The sequence below is a fragment of the Vicia villosa genome, linkage group LG4, assembly GCF_029867415.1.
Source record: "Vicia villosa cultivar HV-30 ecotype Madison, WI linkage group LG4, Vvil1.0, whole genome shotgun sequence".
Lineage (NCBI taxonomy): Eukaryota > Viridiplantae > Streptophyta > Magnoliopsida > Fabales > Fabaceae > Vicia > Vicia villosa.
The window spans coordinates 191,054,409-191,074,983 of record NC_081183.1 but is presented as its reverse complement, the minus strand read 5'-3'; the positions used below and the strand labels follow the sequence as shown (position 1 = coordinate 191,074,983).

General features: G+C 35.6%; 1 protein-coding gene and 1 long non-coding RNA gene across 3 annotated transcripts; one reads left to right on the top strand and one right to left on the bottom strand.

Annotated features, from left to right (window-relative positions):
• Positions 1-4,487: 4,487 nt before the first annotated feature.
• Positions 4,488-5,297, bottom strand: LOC131598588 (probable carbohydrate esterase At4g34215). Its single transcript, XM_058871171.1, has one exon. The coding sequence runs from the start codon at positions 5,295-5,297 to the stop codon at positions 4,488-4,490; it is 810 nt and encodes a 269-aa protein (XP_058727154.1).
• An 11,930-nt stretch (positions 5,298-17,227) lies between these two features.
• On the top strand, positions 17,228-19,711 carry LOC131594142 (uncharacterized). 2 transcript variants are annotated; one of them, XR_009281290.1, is made up of 4 exons: positions 17,228-17,508; positions 17,796-17,929; positions 18,276-18,799; positions 19,108-19,711. It is a non-coding gene; the product is annotated as an uncharacterized LOC131594142 (long non-coding RNA). The 2 variants fall into 2 exon arrangements; XR_009281289.1 differs by having other exon boundaries at positions 17,796-18,799.
• Positions 19,712-20,575: the final 864 nt, after the last annotated feature.

Sequence of the window (20,575 nt, the reverse complement as noted above, 5' to 3'; positions counted from 1 at the left end):
TCGTCGAGCACACCATTTAGAAATGTTGTGTTGACATCCATTTGAAATATCGGCCATTTGAATTGAGCAGCTTGTGATATAAGTAATCGAATTGTCTCCATTCTTGCAACAGGAGCAAATACTTCGTCATAATCAATTCCAGCTTTCTGTTTGTATCCCTTCGCAACAAGCCGTGCTTTATACCGTTCTATTTCGCCTTGAGCATTAATCTTTTTCTTGAATACCCACTTTACACCGATGGGCTGACTTCCTTTTGGTAATTCTGCTAGTTCCCATATGTTGTTATGTTCAATGGCCTTAATCTCTTCGTTCATGGCAGTTTTCCATTACTCGTCTCGCATCGCCTGTTCAAGGCTAATGTTTTCAGTATCTGCCAAAAGACATACAAGATGCACCTCTTCTGTTGTATCATACAAATCCTGCAGACTTCGCATTTTGGGTTGTACAGGTTCATCTTCATTGTCAGAATCTTCAAGGTCAGCTGAAGTGTTTGTCGGTACAGCGACTGATGTTTCTCCAACTTCGACGATAACTTCTGTCAAATTGTTCCAGTCCCACTTGCTCATTTCGTTTACTCGAACGTCTTTACTCACTATCACCTTCTTGCTTATGGGATCAAACAGCCTATACCCTTTTGTCTTCTCATCATATCCAATGAATATGTATTTCTGACTTTTGTCTTCAAGCTTTGTTCTTTGTTGATTCGATACGTGTGCATAAGCCACACTACCAAATACTTTGAAATGAGAAATTGTTGGCTTCTGTCCGCTCCATGCTTCTTGTGGTGTTTGATCTTCTAACTTCGAATGTGGACATCGATTTTGAACATAAATGGCATATTGTACAGCTTCATCCCAAAATTCCTTCGACATATTCTTGCTCTTAAGCATTGATCGAACCATGTCGAGAACTGTTCGATTCTTCCTTTCAGCCACACCGTTTTGTTGAGGTGAATATGGTGCAGTTAGAAATCTCCTTATGCCCTGCTCTTCACAATACTTCATAAAGGCTGTCGAAGTATACTCACCACCTCTGTCGGATCGAACGGCTTTGATGTGTCTGTTAGTTGCCTTCTCCACCATTACTTTGAATTTTTTGAACACCTCGAATGCTTCAGATTTTTCTTTCAAGAAATAAACCCAGATCTTTCGTGAGAAATCGTCGATAAAGGAAATGAAATACCTTTTGCCACTGAAAGATTCCGGAGTGATTGGTCCACATATGTCGGTATGAATCAGTTCGAGAATATGTTTAGCTTGATATTCTGCCTTCTTTTGAAACGAGGTTCTTGTTTGTTTGCTAAGCACACATTCTTCACAAAACTTTCCTTCATAGTCCATGTCTGGTAGCCCGTGCACCATGTTCATCTTTGCTAACCTTCTCAGACCAGCATGATGTAGATGCCACAACGACGCTTTGTCTTCGACATTGACTTGCAAACATTTTCCTCGAACACTTCTCAAGTTGAGTTTGTACATTCGATTTTTCCCCTTTTCGACTTGAGCAACCAGATGCCCTAGGTTGTCCTTCAAGTGTAATATCCGATCTTTCATGAATATCGAATAACCTTTTTTCGTGAGTTGTCCCAAACTCAAAATATTTGTCTTGAGATCTGGTACATAGTACATATCTTGGATTGACCCAATCAAGTCATTCTTCTGCAAGTAACAAATCGTACCTTTTCCTTCGACCTTCACTTTCGATGCATCTCCGAAAGACACATGACCATCTTTAATCTTTTGCATTTCTTTAAATAGGTGTTTGTGACCACACATATGGTTACTTGCCCCTGAGTCAAGATACCACATATTATCATTATTCGCGTCTACTTCTTTTTGAGTCATCAGCAGAAAGCCTTCATTCGCTTCGGCTTCCAAAGCTAGATTGGTTGTTTCTTCTACCTTCTTTTCGACTCGACAATCTTTTGCAAGATGTCCCACTTTATACAATTATAGCATTTGTAGGAGTTGCAATCCTTTGCATAATGACCATGTTTGTTACACTTGTAACATTCGATGTTGGAGTAATTCGACCGACCACCTCTTTGACCACGTCCTCTGCCACGCCAATTTTGTTGGCTCGTCTGTCCTCTCTCGAAGTTGTTGCCTCGACCACTTCGACCACTGTCACGACCTCCACGGCCACGTCCTCTTCCTCGAAAGTTTAAAGAAAAGAGCACCTTTTCGTCTTTGGTGGACTCCTTGGTCTGAACTACTTCGTCGTTTGTCTCCTCCTTCTTTTTGATCTTACGTTGTTCGTGTGCCTCGAGAGAACCAGCTAGCTCTTCGACTGTGAGCGTTGCAAGGTCCTTCGACTCTTCTATCGCGCACACAACATTCTCAAAGTTATCAGTTAAAGATCTGAGAATCTTTTCGACAATACGAGCATCAGTCATCGTTTCTCCATTTCGATTGAGTTTATTCACCACTGTTTGCAAATGCGTGATGTATTCTGATAAAGTTTCCGACTCCTTCATCTTCATTCTCTCCAGTTCTCCTCGAAGAGTTTGAAGACGAACTTGCTTGACTCGGTCAGCTCGTTTGTATACTTTTTCTAACGTGTCCCATGCTTGTTTCGAAGTCGTTGCACCTGCAATCTTTTCAAAGCCTGATTCATCAACAGCTCGGAACAAGATGTACAGTCCCGTCTTATCCTTCGAACGCGTCTCTTTCAACGCCTTGGTTTGAGCCGCTATATACCCTCCGGTATTATCTGGTTCTGTGAAACCAGTTTCGACTATCTCCCACGAATCTAGAGATCCAAGAAGAGCTTTCATTTGGATACTCCAGTTTTTGTAATTCGCCTTCGTTAATTGTGGTAGCGGCATTTGACTCATCGTATTCGCCATTAGCTCTGATACCAATTTGTAAAAAAACTGACTGCTAGTTCTATTATGCAGTTGTAACAATTTTGGACACTTTTAACACTATACTTCCACTGGTGGAAGACTTGCTTTAAAACTGCACAGAACATTTTTTACACTATACTTTCACTGGTGGATATCTTACTTTAAAACTGAACTTTTTACTTTCTTGTTGAAAATGAAAATACAAACAAGTCTTTATATAGACCTAAAAGACTTCTGCTATACCAGGAAATTAAAGCAAATAAATACTCTTAATATGCCACTATCTCTTGGCTTTTGCACTACAAGAAACTCTTTATTTTTGACTAACTTATCAATAAAACCCACTTAATAACATTAAAGTTTATTCAACAGGGCTGCTCTGTGCAATAAGATCTTAACTTCTAGAGTCGACTACGGTATGAATTTGTGGTCACCGTGCAAAGCTACCTCGCGCTTAGTGTTGATTTTTGAAGGAGCGCATTGTAGATTATCTTCGGACTTTAACAAAATGTTGGCATAAACTAGTAAATGCGGAATAGTAGATAATCATATGCACTAACATTTTTTACTTCCTTCAGCTTTAACCTATTCAGGTGACTGTCATGACTATGGAAATTTACCAAAGTTATGTCAGTTTCTAAATTGTTCGCAGTAAGTTTGTAACCTTATGCATATTTAAACCAACATATCCATCCAATTACTACCCATGAGACCTATAATAATGCATGTTCTTTGCCTACAAAATTAAATACCTTATAATTTTCAAATTTCCTTGGCTGCTACAAACCAATGATACATTTACATAAACACACATAGTTGCATTCCATTTAATGGTTTTGTTGAGCTTAAGTTAAATTGTATTATGTATGTGCATTATGCTTATTTAATAATATACTACATGCCATATGTTGTAACTCCAAAATCTTCCTTGCATTTTGCTTTTTGCAGGACATATAACAGTAGTGCTTATATATTCTAAAATTTTCATTAATAATACTAGAAGGTACATGTATGTCTGTGTGTGTGAGATTTGTGTGGTGTTTTATGCCTTTGGCTATGAACAATTTACGCTCCTAAAATGTAGAGATACATTCATATATAGGCAATCGAACTATGGAGCAATAAGTAACTAAGAAAATATTGTCTTGCAATAACAATACATATAGAAGCCTATCAAATGCATTGTTTTATCTATATTCTCTTTGTAGCTACTCTTTATTTGTTCAATCAATAAATATAATATTTCATGCATAATCAAAATTTTATTTATATAATCTTTTTAATAAAATTGAATTTATATGATGATTATTCATTTTACAATCATTTCAAATTTATAAATACATTGTATGTGTTAACAAATAAATTGACTCGTGCGGACGTACATATAAACTTCTATTTTTAACATAAAAAATGTATATAAGAGAAGTTTGATTTTTTCCTTTTATAATAACTTGTTTTCTAAAGTTTATATAGAGATATAAACATACATTCACAAGACAAAAACCAATTTACAAAGATGAATGGTGTGATGTTCAATCTCAACCAAATAGTCGGGTTGTGTGGCTGAAAAATGTGTGATCACATTTCGGCTACAACCAATAACTTAGCTATTCATTTAGCAAAGTAAATGCATAATCAATTAGCTAATTTGTGTATTATTAAAGTGATGACCGGGGGAAGCAAGATAAGCATGAGCTAATTGAATGCCCAAATAAACCTCAGACATTGATGTAAGGTGAAGATTATCACTCTTGAGACGCAATCCTTTAGCATCAACACACCTAACATTAGGAAGTTTGATATTCAATTGACCATATCTCACCATATTTATAAACTTGCCTTCTCCCGATGCAAGTGCTACCTGAATAACAAGAAGATTTGGTAGTTTAAGATCCGATCGAATATTCATAATAAAACTCTCCATTCTTGCCTTATAAGCCTTAGCATCTTCTTCTCTTACGGTATCACTTTCACCTTGATACCAAAGAAGTGCTCTTATTACACCCCCACCATTCCTAACCGATTCAATAGATCGTCTCACCAATTGATTATACAACGGAGCACCCTTTCTCCAGTCTTCAATTCTCGTTCCACCAACAGCACAAGGAACAAGTCCCACAACATATCCACCACCACCACCACCTCTCATTCTAACTATTTCGTTTGCAAATGCAAGCCCAGGCCCAATTCCACAAGTTTTTCCGACATCGATATCTCTATGAAGAGGCTCACGGGCTTCTTCCCAAACTAGTTTTGCACTTAGTCTCAAAACTGATGGACTTGGCGTACATTCTTTTGGAACAACACCTACCCATTTTCCATTAAAAACACCTCCTCGACCAGCCATGTTGCTTTGTCCAGCCAATATGAAAATATCTTTGGTTGCATTGCATGTTACAACCAAAACAGACAAAAACATTAAAAACATAAGAGACACTATTAGCTTCATTATTAATGTTGGGAGCTAAGGAAAATAATGTGTTTGTGTTGGGTTTAGGGTTTGGGAAAAGGAATCAATGATCATATATAAGCATGAATGAGGGAACAGTTTGTGTTAGGAAAATCATGATCATAGGCTAAACGACCGCTAATTAGGTTTTCGGCCCACCGAGGATTTTGCAACTATTTGATGATATATAGTTATTTCATTATGTTGTTGGCACTGGAAAATCAAATTAATGTCTCTATATTTAGTTCTACTTTGATGGAAAGCGTAACTTAAGAACGATTGATTCCATAATACAGGGTTGGTAATTAGTTACATGATTTTAATATTGTTATAATATTGTATGTTTTAAAAATGTAAACTCCTTGACACCTAATCATAATCATGGTTAGTTACTCTATTTTTGGTCAAAATTTAATTGAAATGTTAATTTATATTAAATAGATTGTTACAAAAAAATAGACATACATTGAAGGATTGAATACGTATCCAACAAAATTATAAAGATATAAGAGTGTTCACTTTTTGAAAAAATTAATTTTTTTACAAAATCTTAAATAAAAAATTTATTTAAACAATTATTTATAGAACGTATCAATTAGTTGCTCAATGGCACTTCTAAAATCTTCTTCTGCCTATTGGATTATCATGCGTCTCGATGCAGGAGAATTATGCCTTAGGAAAATCCGACAATCTTCCACGTTCCACGCCTGAAAGATAGCTATGTAGTTATTCTTGTTTCCTATATATAAGGAATGACGTCATTTTAGTTTACAAGTTTCAAACAAAATTTGAATACTCTTTACTCTTTCACATACTAACTTGAGCGTCAAAGTTAGAGTGCTAACCTTGCAAGTACACCTCTGCTTTGTTGCATCGAAAACTCTACTCCATCGCATCTTCTGCATCTCACCCTATTTCTGATTTCCGAACGGAATAGTGACGCCGTCTATTAAAAATAACTTTAGATTCCCGCATTCTCACACTTTGTACCTCTGCGTTCAACTTTCGATCGTTGAGTTCTCATCAATGCCTGAATGAATATCCAGAAAATCAAGCACAAAATTCGGTTACGGTCGATCGATCCGAATCTTACACCTTTGGCAATCTATCAATTTTTTCAGACCTTCAATGCCCCTATGTTTTTTACTTCTTTGATCTATTAAAATGGCTGGATCTAGAGTAACTTGTTCCACCACTATGCGCAAAGTCGCATTAGCTGCCGCTTTCGTGGCATTGACGATTGTCAAGTAGTCAAACGCCACTCCTCCTCTTCATGGTGAAATAAATTTTGATGTCAATGGCCTTCCAAGGCCAGATCTAATCCTTCCTCCTCCAAGAGCAAGGACTATCCAAGTTCCACTACTTGGTGGTCCAACTCCTCTACTTGTTGAACGACCAAAGATATTGTGGTGGTCGTTTTCTTTACCTCCCCGTTTCACTTGGGAGGACGGCACGCTAAACCCTTCACGCGAAATTTGGAAGGAGAATGCGCCCGTGGTGGGATGAATTTTATTTCAGTTCTTCCTACGATATCACACGAACTTTCTTATTTGTCCTACGAGTAGGAAAGGGAAAAAAAGATCTCAACTAAACCCTAGGAGTTTGCTAAGTGTGGGGATTTACACCTAGACTAGAAATTCTGGAGTCCGGGAGGTCGGTTATACATAGGGAAGTGTTTAAACACCCTACATATCTGTAGTACTCTACAGGAACCTTCTCTGTGTCATTGTGTTTGTGTTTATTGCTATGATTGGGAAAGTTTCTCCTTTGTATTAGGAGAGAGAATTGAATTGATTTTAAAAGACAGACAGACAGACAAACTGACTATTTTTGGTATTTTATTAGCTCGCTGAGATTCCTTGTGAACCTCATGCCTACATATCCCTAGTGGAAGTCAGAGCTTAATGTAGTTCGGGGAACTAACTAGGGAAATTAATTATTTTTGGGTGCCTTGCTTGAAGCTCAAGGTTGAAGCTTGGAATTAAATCTCTGTTTACAGTAAAGAGACATGAAATTATCTCTACAGAGAGGTATTTGTACTATTCTACCACAAACATTTAAAGGAGTGACAGAATAACTGAATTCATTTCATTCAAGAGGGGGACCTTACTTGTGTATGTGCAAGTATACCAGTCAAATGCCTCTTAAATGAAAGAAAGATGCTCATCCAAATTAGGGAAAGTTACCACATGTCTGGGTTTTACTGCCAGCTCATGCCTTTCAAAATCCTAAATGGGAGACTTGATTAAAATTGAAATGAAATGTTTGTTTGAATGTGGTAGAGTAGTAAAAATATCTCTCTATGGAGATAAGCTATGTCTATCTACTGTATAAAAGATTTGACTTTTAGCTGGCTTGTATGAGGCCCAAGCTTGAGGCTTTTTGATTGATTAATTATTATTATTGACTCTGGGAGATGACTCCACTGGGGGTTAATTACAGGGTATTTTAGTGTTCTGTACAAAGCCCAGAATTGAGGCTGACTCTACTGAGGGAGACTCTATTTATGTGCCTTGTACAAAGCCCAAGGTTGCGGCTAACTGTTGAGGATAATTGAATGAATGACTCTATTTTATGTGCCTTGTACAAAGCCCAAGGTTGTGGCTGACTGTTGCTAGGGAAAACATTATTTTCTGCCTTGTACAAAGCCCAAGGTTGTGGCGGACTCTTAAATAAATGAATTGAGTATTGATGACTATATGGGGAAAGATCCTAAGTGTTAGGAATCTTTGACACATGAAAGATATGGTTTATCTGCCTTGTACAAAGCCCAAGGTTGTGGCTACTGAGTGATGAAGAACTCACTGGGGAGACTCTATTATCTGCCTTGTACAATGCCCAAGGTTGAGGCTGACTCTTGACAGGGGAGTTTTATTGTTTGAGTGCCTTGTATGAAGCCCAAGGTTGAGGCTAACTGTTTTTGTTGGTTTTGACTCTACTGAGGAGGTTTTATTTATTAAAAGACTATTTTTCTTTGGAAGCTAACCCTTTCCAGGGATTTTGACTCAGCTGGTGAATTTGTCTGTTAAAAGACTGACTTTATCATGTTTTTTGGAGGCTGACCCTTTCCAGGGGTTTTGACTCTTTTGGGGAAATTATCTCCTAAGAGAATGAAATTATTTATTAATTAATTTTGGAGGCTAACCCTTTCCAGGGGTTTTGACTTTATCAGACAGATGTTGGAGGCTAACCCTTTCCAGGGGTTTTATGGAAATGAAGGAATGTGTGGAAGCTAACCCTTTCCAGGGATTTATTGAAATGGAGGTTGATTTTAATTGACTTTGGAGGCCAACCCTTTCCAGGGGTTTTGAAAGAATGATTTGGGTAGCACTCCATTAATTATTAAAGGATGAAAAGATTGGCAGAAAGATTATCTAGTGAGACTTCTTGTTTAAAGCCCAAGATGAAGGCTGACTCAATGCTGAGGATGATCAAACATGGATCCTAGACTCTGCTAAGGAAGATTGATGAAGATAAGGGTGACAGAGACTGTCCATGTCTCTCATTCCAAAAAGTGTACTCAATGCAAAATTGAGACAAACTTAGCTTGTTTAAAGTCTGGTTTAAATTGGAAGAAACTCACCAGGGTAGGCTAAAAGGTGACTAAAGACCTGTTCCTATGTTTATAAGAAACCTGATGGGTCCTTGTATACAAGCTCAAGAGAAAGCTGGAAATGCTTTTAAGAAGCCTGTGGGTCCTTGTACAAAGCCCAAGAGGAGGCTAATCGAGGGTCCTTGTTATAGCACAAGAGAAAGCTATGTAGTTTTGAACTTATTTTGGCTCTAAGCAAATGGGTAAGAGGTTTCACCGGGAATAATTCCTCTTTGGGTGGATGTGTCCTATTATTTGGATTCTAAGGTTTTTACCAAGATGTTTCACCGGGAATAATTCATCTTGGGGGTTTGAACTACAGATCTCTAATTAGGAAAGAGCCTTCACCGGGAAGACATTCTCAATCCTAGGTCATATTCCTAATATATATATATAGTTTAACTGTCCTAAGGTTTATACTCAAACGCAGTTCTAAACTAATATATGCACAGTTTATATTTGACAGTAATTTAAACAAAGACTGTAAATTGAAAGCTTGTAAAGCCTAACCTGGATGGAGTGGAGGCCATTGAAGAAGTATGTACAGAGCCTCAACAGTATTTTTATTGTTTTTGTTGATAACAGTTGAATGGATATGATAAACAGTTAATGGTTTTTGAAAACAGAAGAAGTGAAGATGGACAAAGGTCACATAGGTATCTGAAGAGTTTCACCGGGAATAATGCCCTTCAAATACCAGAAGAATGTTTTGAAAACAGAAAGAAGATTTTGAAAATACAGTTTTGAAAACAAGCTAAGAAGAGAAGGTTTTTGGGACTTACACTCTATTAGAGGCCCAGTACTTTACAGTACTGGTGTAAAAGCAATTTGAAAAATGATTTGGAATGATGCAAGGTTTTGTTGTTTGAAAACCTTAATCATCCGTTTAATCAGAGATTGAAAACAGTTTTGAATATTGACAAAAGTCAACTTAATTAAGGCAAAGATGAAATCTATACCCAATTAAGACCTAAATAATTAGGGTTTTATCATAAAATTATTCACAAAGTAATTAGGTTAAAACAAAATGAAAATATATATATTAAAGTATTTAAGAAAACTTTTAAAACATACTATTTTAAACCTAATTAAAATACATGAAATAAATAATATTTTTATGATTTTTTTGATTATTCACAAAGTAAGTATATTAAATAGCAAGTGTGTAAAAAATGAAGTAAAAATGATTTGATTTGATAAGTTTATTAATTGTGTGAAGTTTGTATAAAAAAAAGGAATGAAAATGGATGCTAAAAAATTGGTTTGGCCCTAGAGAGGTTCGAACCCACGCCCTTCATGATCACATTTCAAAACTTAACCAACTGAGCTGCGCGCGCAGCTTGTTAACTATATACACTCAATATATTATATTTTCAGATAAGCCAGGAAATTCAAATTTTACGCGCGCCATGTTCATCTTCTTCCTCGAGCTTCAGATTTTCAAATTCCTAACTCTCTGGTTTCTCAACTAAATGGCATGATGTAAACATCAATCTCACTCGTTTTTGGACAAGGAACATGATTATGGGCTCAGAATTCATTTATTCTAAGTGTAACTAACGAATTTCATTATGAACACGAAGAACACATAAACCCTAATTTTAAAATTAAATGATGCACAAGATGAATAAATGAATGATGATAGAGGGTTTTCAATCCTCTGATGATGCTGAACAAGATAGAATCGAGCTTTACCACAAAGAGGGCTTAAATTAAAGAGGTGGAGTTCAGAAACTTACCTCTGAAAATGGAGGTCGTGAGGATGATGGAGAGCACCTGGGCTTGAATGAATGATCTCAATAGCTTCCCTGAGACTCAATGATGCTAACTGAATGCTTATTGCAGCCTGAATCCTTCTGAATTGTTCTATGGACCTCCCTCGATTTCAGCTTCAAGTGAACATGGAGGGTGTTGATTCTCGAGTTACAGATGAGCTGCAGCCATCTGGTTAGCTTCACTATGACCTGAGGAGTGTGTCTGGATGATTGGCTTGCCTTGAAACCTTCTGAATCACTCCATGGACCTCCAACTGCAGATGCTCCAAAGTGAGAGCAACAATGGTGTTCCTCCACCTACAGAAGTGATCCAGGTGCTTGGATCACCTCAAATGACCTCCCTTGAGATGTTAGAATGCTCACTTCCCAAAGATAAGCTCTGGTTTGAAGAAATCGATTCTTCTTGCCAAAGAACTTTGAAAAACAATGAACAAGAGAAGAGAAAGAGAAAGCAAGTAATATGGTTGCTTTGGTGTGTTTTTGAATGAGGAATGCATCTGTATTTATAGGCAAATGGATCAGTATAGCTGCAGAGGAGTGAGCTTCCTTAGTGAAGTTGATTTGGTTTCTTAGCCATGAAGGAAATTTGCAAATATCTCTTATGCAATGATGAGAATTTTGATTCCATTTGATCAATCCCCTAGCCCTCGATTTTGCTTGATCTTAGGGGACAATTTTGAGCCAGAAATGAGCTCTAATTGGTTGGTGAGAAGATTCCTTGGGTGATTCATCAATTTGCCATAAATTCACAAATGTAATCATTACATAATCACATGTTCTTGTTTTTAGAATCTTCTTCAATTCTTATGGCATGGTGAAAATGAATGCATGGCATGTTTGCAGATGTATTATGGGTCATGTAGCATCTGCATTTGAGGTCATGTGCACAAAATTTCAAAGTTCCAAAATGATGCATGACCTATAATTTTACTTCATGAGGCCAACTTTGAACAAGCATAACTCTTAGCTCAAATTGAATTTTGAGAAGGTTGAACACAATTTGGAAAGCCCTAAACATCTACTTTAAATCATTAGTTTATGTCTTCTTCAAAATCCTTTGGGAAATTTGTGAAAAATGAGGCCAAAGTTGGAAGAAAACTAGGTTAAAACACTTAGAAAAATTTCTAAGTGTTTATGACCTAAACTTCAAAATTTCCAAAACTTCATAAATGGTTGATCTTTTGAAAAAAGTTCCCTTGTAAGATGTTGTTTTATTTGGCAAGATCTACAACTTTCATGTTGGAAGTTTTTTGAGTTGTGTAGGTGAAATTTTGAGATCTCACCATGCCTTCAAAAACCCTAATTCCCGACTTTTCGCTCTTTGATGAATTTCTTTGAATTTCTTTGGCCAAATGACTTTGACATCCATATATTGATGATATTGATCTTTGAAAGTCATTTTTTGACCAAAAACCTTAAAAGTCAATGATGACCCTTCACAGTTGACTTTTTCCTGACAAAGTGAATTTTTGGGCTTTTGTGTAGAAATAAGATCTTCTCCCCAAATGGATGATATAAATGGATTATATGGAGGTAGTAGAGATCCTTGAATCATGTCTTGAGTTTTGGATTCATGCCCTGATCAGAAGTCAACTATCTTGGTGAATTAGGTCAAAACCCTAATTTGTCGACCATGTGAAAGTAATGACTGTAGACTTTGAATTGAAGTGTGATGTCCAGTAGACCTTGTAATATGAGTTATTTGAAGATGATTGATGTCTTTGAATGACCCTCTGAGGTTTTTTAGGGTTTCCCAAATGTGATCCCTGATTTTAGTCCTTGATAGGCTCAAAACCCTAGTCTGGTGACCTGAGTAAACCTGTACTCATATGACTGGATGTCTAATCAATCATAGATGAGAAAAGTGAAGTTTTTTTGAGCCCCATGATTGTATTAGAGACTAATCTTTGTATTGATTGATCCTTTGCCTGAGCTTTCTTGTCTTTGAGCATCCTCGATTAGGTACCAGATGGAGAAATGACTGCTCTGGGTACTTGTCTTGACCTGATGAGAAATCCTGAAGATATGTCATCTCAGGGGGGTCAAAAATTAGGGTATGACAGATATCACATAGTTTCAACATCCTCGAGGTGAACCTAGGAACTAAGGGCACAAATGAACTGATCAACGACATCTACAACACTTTTCAGCAATACAACTCCAAGGCAACGGAGGAAAGGTTCCTTTGAATAAAGGAAAGCATCCACCACACTCAACCCCGAGCAAATTTAGTTCAAGAAGCCACATCCGTGAGAATAGGAGGAAAAACCTTAAGTCGAAAGACCTCTCTAAAGGCATAAAACACAATCCCCTCTTTGGTGTTCGGGCAGAAACAGAGGCAGTCACGCTCCAACCCCATATCGTAGGGAATATCCATTGATTCGGGTGCAACCCAAGCATCTTCTATGTGCCCAAATCCTGGAAAGCAAGATCCCTAAGTCAATGCAAAAACCTCCTAAGTTAGGGGAGTACGATGGAAAGGGAACTCCGACGAACACGTCCATCTCATCAATGACTATTTAGAATACTACAGTGCTGACGATACTTCCAAGTGCAAGCTGATAGCATTGACCTTGGTAGGACTAGCAAGGTTCTAATTCAACTGTTTTTTTGATGGTTGCGTCGAGTCATGAGAGGATTCCAAATATTATGTAATGTCATGAATAATGGAATGCAACTTCATAAGACTCGTGCATGTGGTACCAAGAACATCACGAATGACTTAGTCATCATTATATCACAAGTCGCACACAATCCACACTATGAGATTGAGGCCATCATTGGACCAAACGTCCTAACATCACTGGATAATACCCTGTAACTTCATTGGACAAAAGTCCTACAAATGCTATGAATGTAAGATGCGTAACACAATATAAAATACGACCACTGGTAATCAAAACGCATCATCATTCATCATGTTCATCATATTTCATCATCACATACTTCATAACACATATATCATCACAACAGTGTCAAAACATCATAGAATACAAGCCAAGTAACAACAAAATATGGTTAATTCAATTCTCATAATAGGAAGCATACTCGCTATTATTCAACATAAGGCATCATCATTTCATCATAGAACAATTACTAGAAACTATATCTTATGGTTCATTTTATTCCACCAAAGTATAGGTTATTTTATTAGCTCTCCCATGCTTCGAACGACGTGTCAAATGGAGTCCAGAAACTCAAGTTATGACCTTTACAAATTTTTTTGGTTCAGGCATCGTTCGCCCGGAGAAACAAGTCAGTAGCCAACATCTAATTTTTCTCAAGTCATTCGCCCGGCAACCACGCACTCGCCTGAGGCTCGCCCGGCCAACTCATGGGCAAACCATACCAGTGGCCTCTGATTCCACTTTCCTCTTCACTCGCCTGGCGAGTCCTGTTTTGATCGACTCGCCCGGCGACCAAGTCAATTCGCCAGACGAATCAGCGCGAACAGGGTTTTCCTATTGCGATTTCCTGCATAAAACTAGTCCAAATTCCTTCGATTCCTTCACATCACTAGTCCTAATTTACCATTTAAACTCATCATATCATCAAATAATCACAACTCAATGTATTATACATTATGGGTATCATTCTATTGCAAATTCATACCTCTAATTCATCAATATCCTTCACATCATCAATAATTCATCATAACCCAAAAACCCCAAAATCAATCCTACAATTATCTAACACTTAGACCAAATATAATAATTAGGATAAACTCCCCTTACCTTGGATTGAAGCTTGATCTTAATTCCTCTTCACGTTTACTCAACTAATTATTCTAACATACTCTTATTTACCTAATAACCATCATAGCACACATGGATATCCCATAAATCACCAAAACATCACATATCATCATTAAATCCTCAAAACATCACAAGAACTCGCGTATTCACATTAAATTAACTAAATCACTAATTAAATATTTTTCCAGGTTTTCGGGATGTTACAGACACCGCTCTTTTTAGGTCTTAAAATTTTAAAAATCATGTAAATGCATGTGCCCGCAAAAGCCCGCATAAAAAATTGGGCGTGCAGGTCTTATTAGAGGTTAAGGGTCTAAATTCTTGACCCGCCCCGCACTAAAATCCGGGTAAAACGGACATACCCAACAGGTCGGACCCGTTTTGCCACCTCTAGATAGAACTAGTTACGAAAGCTTATTCAAACTTATTGGTAGAAGTTAAAGCTCTCAAATCATAATCTAAACATGACTCTCATCATATAATAATTCTTTGGAAAACTTGATAAACAAATAATGATATCTATGTAAAATTGATATCTATGTAAAAATTGTAAAATTGACTTTGATAGAGACATTATTTATGTTAAATAATTTGTCTATATGACATCTACTTCTTTTAAGGGGCACATTTATTTTTCACAAGTTTATAATTATTAAATACTTTAACATCAAATACCATGTATAAGGAGGAAACACCGTCATTTTTCACATACAATTCAAACTCAAACTTTATTCACTCATCTTATTCATATTCTAACTTGAGCGTCAGAGTGTTAATTTTGTAGGTTAGTCTCTCTCTAACTGTATTAGAAAGTCAAAAGTACTGTTATATCTTGTAATCACCAATCTTCGAATATTAATTCTAATTCTCAAACAGCAATCTTCGAATATTAATTCTAATTCAAGCAGAACAGAACAAGTAATAACTCTTATAACTTTCTTACTTTTATTATAGTTGGTGGAAAAAAAATTAAAGAATAACATAAAATATATATTATCCAGTGACTTTTATTTAAGAGGAAACTACTTGGGTTCTTCCATAAAGAACATTAAGTCACAAGCTTTGATGGTATGATCCACTGCCACAGCCACCGGCTTGAATTCAAAGGTGGTGACAGTTCAACCAAACGTGTGTCCACTTTTCTCACTGGTTTTTATGTCCTCTACTTGTGACATGGAAAACAAAAAGGGAAAACATCTTTAAAATATATGAAGAAAAAAACATGTACCGCGTAACAGATTGTACATGAACAATTATATATAGAATCAAAAAACCGTGTGAAAAGAGATAGGGTTCAATCAGTATGAACATGCCAAAGACACTTTTAAATCCAAATATTCCTGTTGCACAGTGTTGCTTTGTAGGCAATATTTATTCCCGCCCAACAGAAGACATAACTAGAGCTCAGATCGCCAGCTCCACCATTAATAGACCAAATTAACCTAAAACAATGCTAAAACTACTTAATTTCATATCAGATTAGACCAAATTATGATGTCTATTATCCTGCGCACCAAACGGACCCTAAAGGTTTAACCTAAGATAGATTATGAAGCCAATCAAAGAATGAGAATGACTTATTACACTACTAGAAATACACGTATTACCTGCGGAATTTCCTGCGGAAAAATTTCCGCAGGTTTACCTGCGGATTTTCCTGTGACTTTCTCAAATAAAATAAATTTTCCTGCGGATCTAGAATTTGCAGAAAATTCCGCAGGTATACCTGCGGATTTTGCTGCGATTTATATATTTCAAACACAAACGAAACTATAATGCAAAATCCGCAGGTAAATTCGCAGGAAAGTTTCCTGCGAACTTTTCTGCGGATATATATTTTATTATAACCAAACCATTATACAGATTCCGCAGGTAATTCCACAGGAAATGTTCCTGCGGATTTTCCTGCGAATTTAACTATTTTTTCAAAATAATAGTAATTTTTGTCTAATTTTTTTATAAAAATTAATCAGTATATTTAATGGTTAATTATTTAATATTATTATATTAATTAATGTTTTAATGTGAATTGTGTTATGTTTAAATTTTCATCTTAATTTTTTAATAAAATAAAAGGTATTAAAAATTTTGAGAATGGCTATTGAAGATTTTTTTATAATAATCAATTTTAAAAAAAAATACATAAGTAACTCACATTTCAAAAATATTACCTCAATAACCATGTTTGACCATTCTATATTGCCCCTCCTAATTTTTTTTTAAAATTTCAATAATCCGTGAATTTACTGTTACTTACGGATTTACCTGCGAATTTACCTGCAGATCGGATATTAAAATATATATAAGCTGCAATTAACTGATTTTTTTAAAAAAGTAGGTGGCGCCATATGGAATGGCGACTACGTGAAAAATATCCCCAAACATGGTTGACGATTTCTCAATGCATCATCCCATAGATCTTTTAGACACCACGCAAAATTTCATTTATGCCCCCAGCATTCGTAGATGTATATCCGGAAAACACCCTTTTTAAAAAAAAATTTAGTGGATATTAATTAAAAAATTAAATATATTTTGGTTAAAAATTCTAATATATATAGGAGTAGAATGTAATATATAAGCATATATCAAATATTCGTTGAGGAATTCATATTATTTAGACTATGATTTTTTTAAGTATAAAAGAATATAATTATATTTAAATGTGAGTGTAAAAATATTTATTTAAAATAGAGAGAATAAATAATTATATTTAAATGTGAGTGTAAAAATATTTATTTAATCTTTTAAATTAAGTTTGAGAAATAAATTAAGTGTTAAGAAATTTTATTTGTGGTTGAGGATTGGACCTCTTATATTTTCCTCATACACCCACGTGAACGATGAGACAAACCTTCCATTCTCTAAAACCCTACCGCCGCCGTCACCCATCCTTTCACCACTTTCCGACCACCACAACTCTTAACTGCAAGCGAGCAACGTTTTTGTACTCCTCATCACCTCTTCTCCTTTCCTTTTCTGCTCTGTGACTCCATTTTCTTTTCAATCAGTGTTGAAATGGAGCTGTTTGAAACGGAACCACCGTGCCGGTTTCCCTCAGGCCACCGTGAGCTTCATCTCCTCCAAGGGTGAGTTTTCCTTTTACCTAATCAAATAGTTTAACTCCTAATCTAAAAATCCACGAATTCTGCTGAAAACCCTAAACTTTGCATTCCTCTTCAAAACCGAATTTGGCCATGTTTTGCAATGTCTTGATTTTTCTTTAATTTCAAGTTGAAAACATATTTAACTTTGAAGTCTTGATACTTTTTGTGTGAAGTGTATTGCTGATATACTGTTTGATGAAATGCATTATAGAAAAATTTATGACATTTATTTCTAAACTAGTGCATTTCTACATGTATGTTTCATACAGATTCGAATAGTGCATGATGAAATCTCCCCAGGTGTTGGATTTGGTAATGAATCACTTAACTAGACCAATTCCTACAGAGATTGGAAATCGCTCGAGCATTGTGGAATAAATGTGAAATGTGCCTTGAACTGAAGGTATGCATTGAATTTTCTATTACTTAATACCTTTACTTCTGAGTTCTGACATGGTTTTCTATTGCTTACTGGTTTTTTATGACCTGAACAGCGCAAAATCTATCTCTCTTTTTGTTCATCCCCTGTTTAGAATTTGTTTGAATAGTAATTAGTTTACAACTTCCTTCATAGTAAACATTTAAAGTTTCTCATAAATCGTTCTGAACTGTGAATGGTAAAACATATGATGTAATGTAATGTTTACTATTGACCAAGGAATGTATAGAACTTTCATCTTTAGCTATTATAACTGTACAAGGTCTTCATTTGTCAATTAGCGATGTTAATTTTGGTTTTTGCATTGCAGGAAGGAGTATCGAAGTACTCAACTGAAAAACAGAATATCCATCGTGTGTGTAATAAAACTCGTAGTTTGACTATGCAGTAAGAACATGGTACATTAATTAAAAAATGAAAACTCTTTATGCTGCACTAAGTCTCACATTATATATCTACCACATCATGCCAAAAACCTTGAAACCATGAATATAACTAAAAAAAGAGTTGGCTTATGTTTCATTTTTCCCAACTTGGTTTTTGCATTTGCTTGTGGGAGTGTTAGCAAGGAGTGGAACTGTAGTTTTATTCACGACAGTTAATTCAGATAATAATTGTGTGCATTATTAGTATTGTTATTACAAAGCTACGGAATATGGTTCTCACATACTAAGAGGTTAATTTTGGTAATAGGATTTGACATCAGAATTTGGAACTTGTGATCCCCTATGTTCAGTTGATGAAACTAGTTCGCTAGATTTCGAAGACAACTATCAGCCCAAGACTGATTTGCTCAAAGTAGTTGCGATATTTGCGGCGGCTGCAACTGGGACGGTGATGTTTCTGTTTCAATTATATAGTCATTTCGTCCAAGCAAATATTCCTCAATTATTGCCTTTTATATGTTTCTGCTTCTCTCGCCTTGGGCTTACCCAGCAGTGTTTCTAATATTAGAAGCTTTAAGCCTCCTTCCAGTGGCCACAAGGAAGTGGAGTTATATCCTACTTTATCATGGCTATTTTGTTGTGAATAATTGAAAAGGGACAGATTTTATCTGTTGATCATTAAATAATTTATTTCCTTAATCCTGTACCAAATATTATCTATCACATGTTTACATGTTTTATTTTTTGTTATTGCAGACAGTTACTTTTTTAACGTATCTGTTGAAAAGCTATGCTGATTATATAAGGCCACATGAAGAAAGTATATGTAAAAGCATTGTGAATTTGCTTGTAACATGTACTGACTCTGTCCTTATCACAAGTATGTCTTCTCTTCATCTCATTTTAGATTTATCTGCCGCTTTTAGTGATTTCTTGCAGAAGTACTAGGTGTTGGATTTTATTTCAATATTCACTGCTTTTTAGTAATTTATATTTTTAGAGAGAATAAGAATCCAATTTTTTGAGCCTACATGGATTTCGAAGTTGAGGAATTCTATGTTTCTGTCCATTTTTAATGCTTGTGAGATGGATATGATGCTTGTTACCCATATTGGCATTATTTTGAGCATGCATATTCAATTTGTTTTATGCTGCAAAGTTTCCATGGATCTTTGATTGATCCATCATTGTTTATTTCATTCTCCTCAACCACAAGTGCAGCTTTGTTTAAACACCTCTAAGCTATAACAAACAAAAAAAAGTTTTTTATGTTGATAGATTTACTTGTATTCAGTTTGGTGCAATCAATAAAAATCAATGTTTAAATCCATCATTAATTAGTTTGACTTTTGATACTATGCCACATATATGAATGATGTAATTGTAGTTGCTTGGAATAGCCTTATGTTTATGCTATGATTTATTAATTTTTTTTTAATTTGGACACATATTAGCTGCGGAATTACCTGCGGAATATTTCCTGCGGATTTACTTGCGGAATTACCTGCGGAACTTCCTGCCGAAAATATTACCCACGAAGGTTTTAGCTGGGAATAAATAACCGCAGGTAAATCCGCAGGAAGCGTGTTTCCTGCGGAAATTTAGCTAAAATCCGCAGGTAAATCCGCAGGAAAACAGAGTATTTCTAGTAGTGTTATTACAAACCGATCAAATGATCTACAATATTGCTTAAATTAATTAGACGAGACTTGGACAATAAAACTCTCACCTAATAGTTTTTATAGTGTTGAATTGTTAAAATTAGATTTGAAGTAAAAGTCTTTAATTATGCTGAAACAAACTTAATATAGTTTAGTAACCTATTCTAATTTTATAAGCATAAACATTCTTTTGGGGGGGCTTGTGCTAGTATAAGAGCCAAACTCTAGCTTTAGAACAAGTGAAAACAAGGAATTTCTCCTAAGCATGCGGAAGCCAGTTAGAAATAAAAAGTCAAAAAATGTATCTTTTATTCTAAGTTCATTCTTTTGATATTAATTATTCCATCAACTTTTCAAATATATATTCTATAGTCAAACATTGAAAAAGTTGAATTGAAAAGTTGAATTAAAGAAGCAAAATTGGAAATAAAAGTTGTCTTTTTTCTCATAAGTGTCAAACAATGGTATAATTAGTTTTTATCTTAAGTGTCTTCATTTTAGTGATAATTTTTTTATGAGTTCATCGTTTTGTAGTATTTCGTCTTGAGGTCGACCATATTTAC

Bases quoted from the DNA above. Each gene is read 5' to 3' on its own strand.
- LOC131598588 (XM_058871171.1), bottom strand. From the start codon at position 5,297: ATGAAGCTAATAGTGTCTCTTATGTTTTTAATGTTTTTGTCTGTTTTG.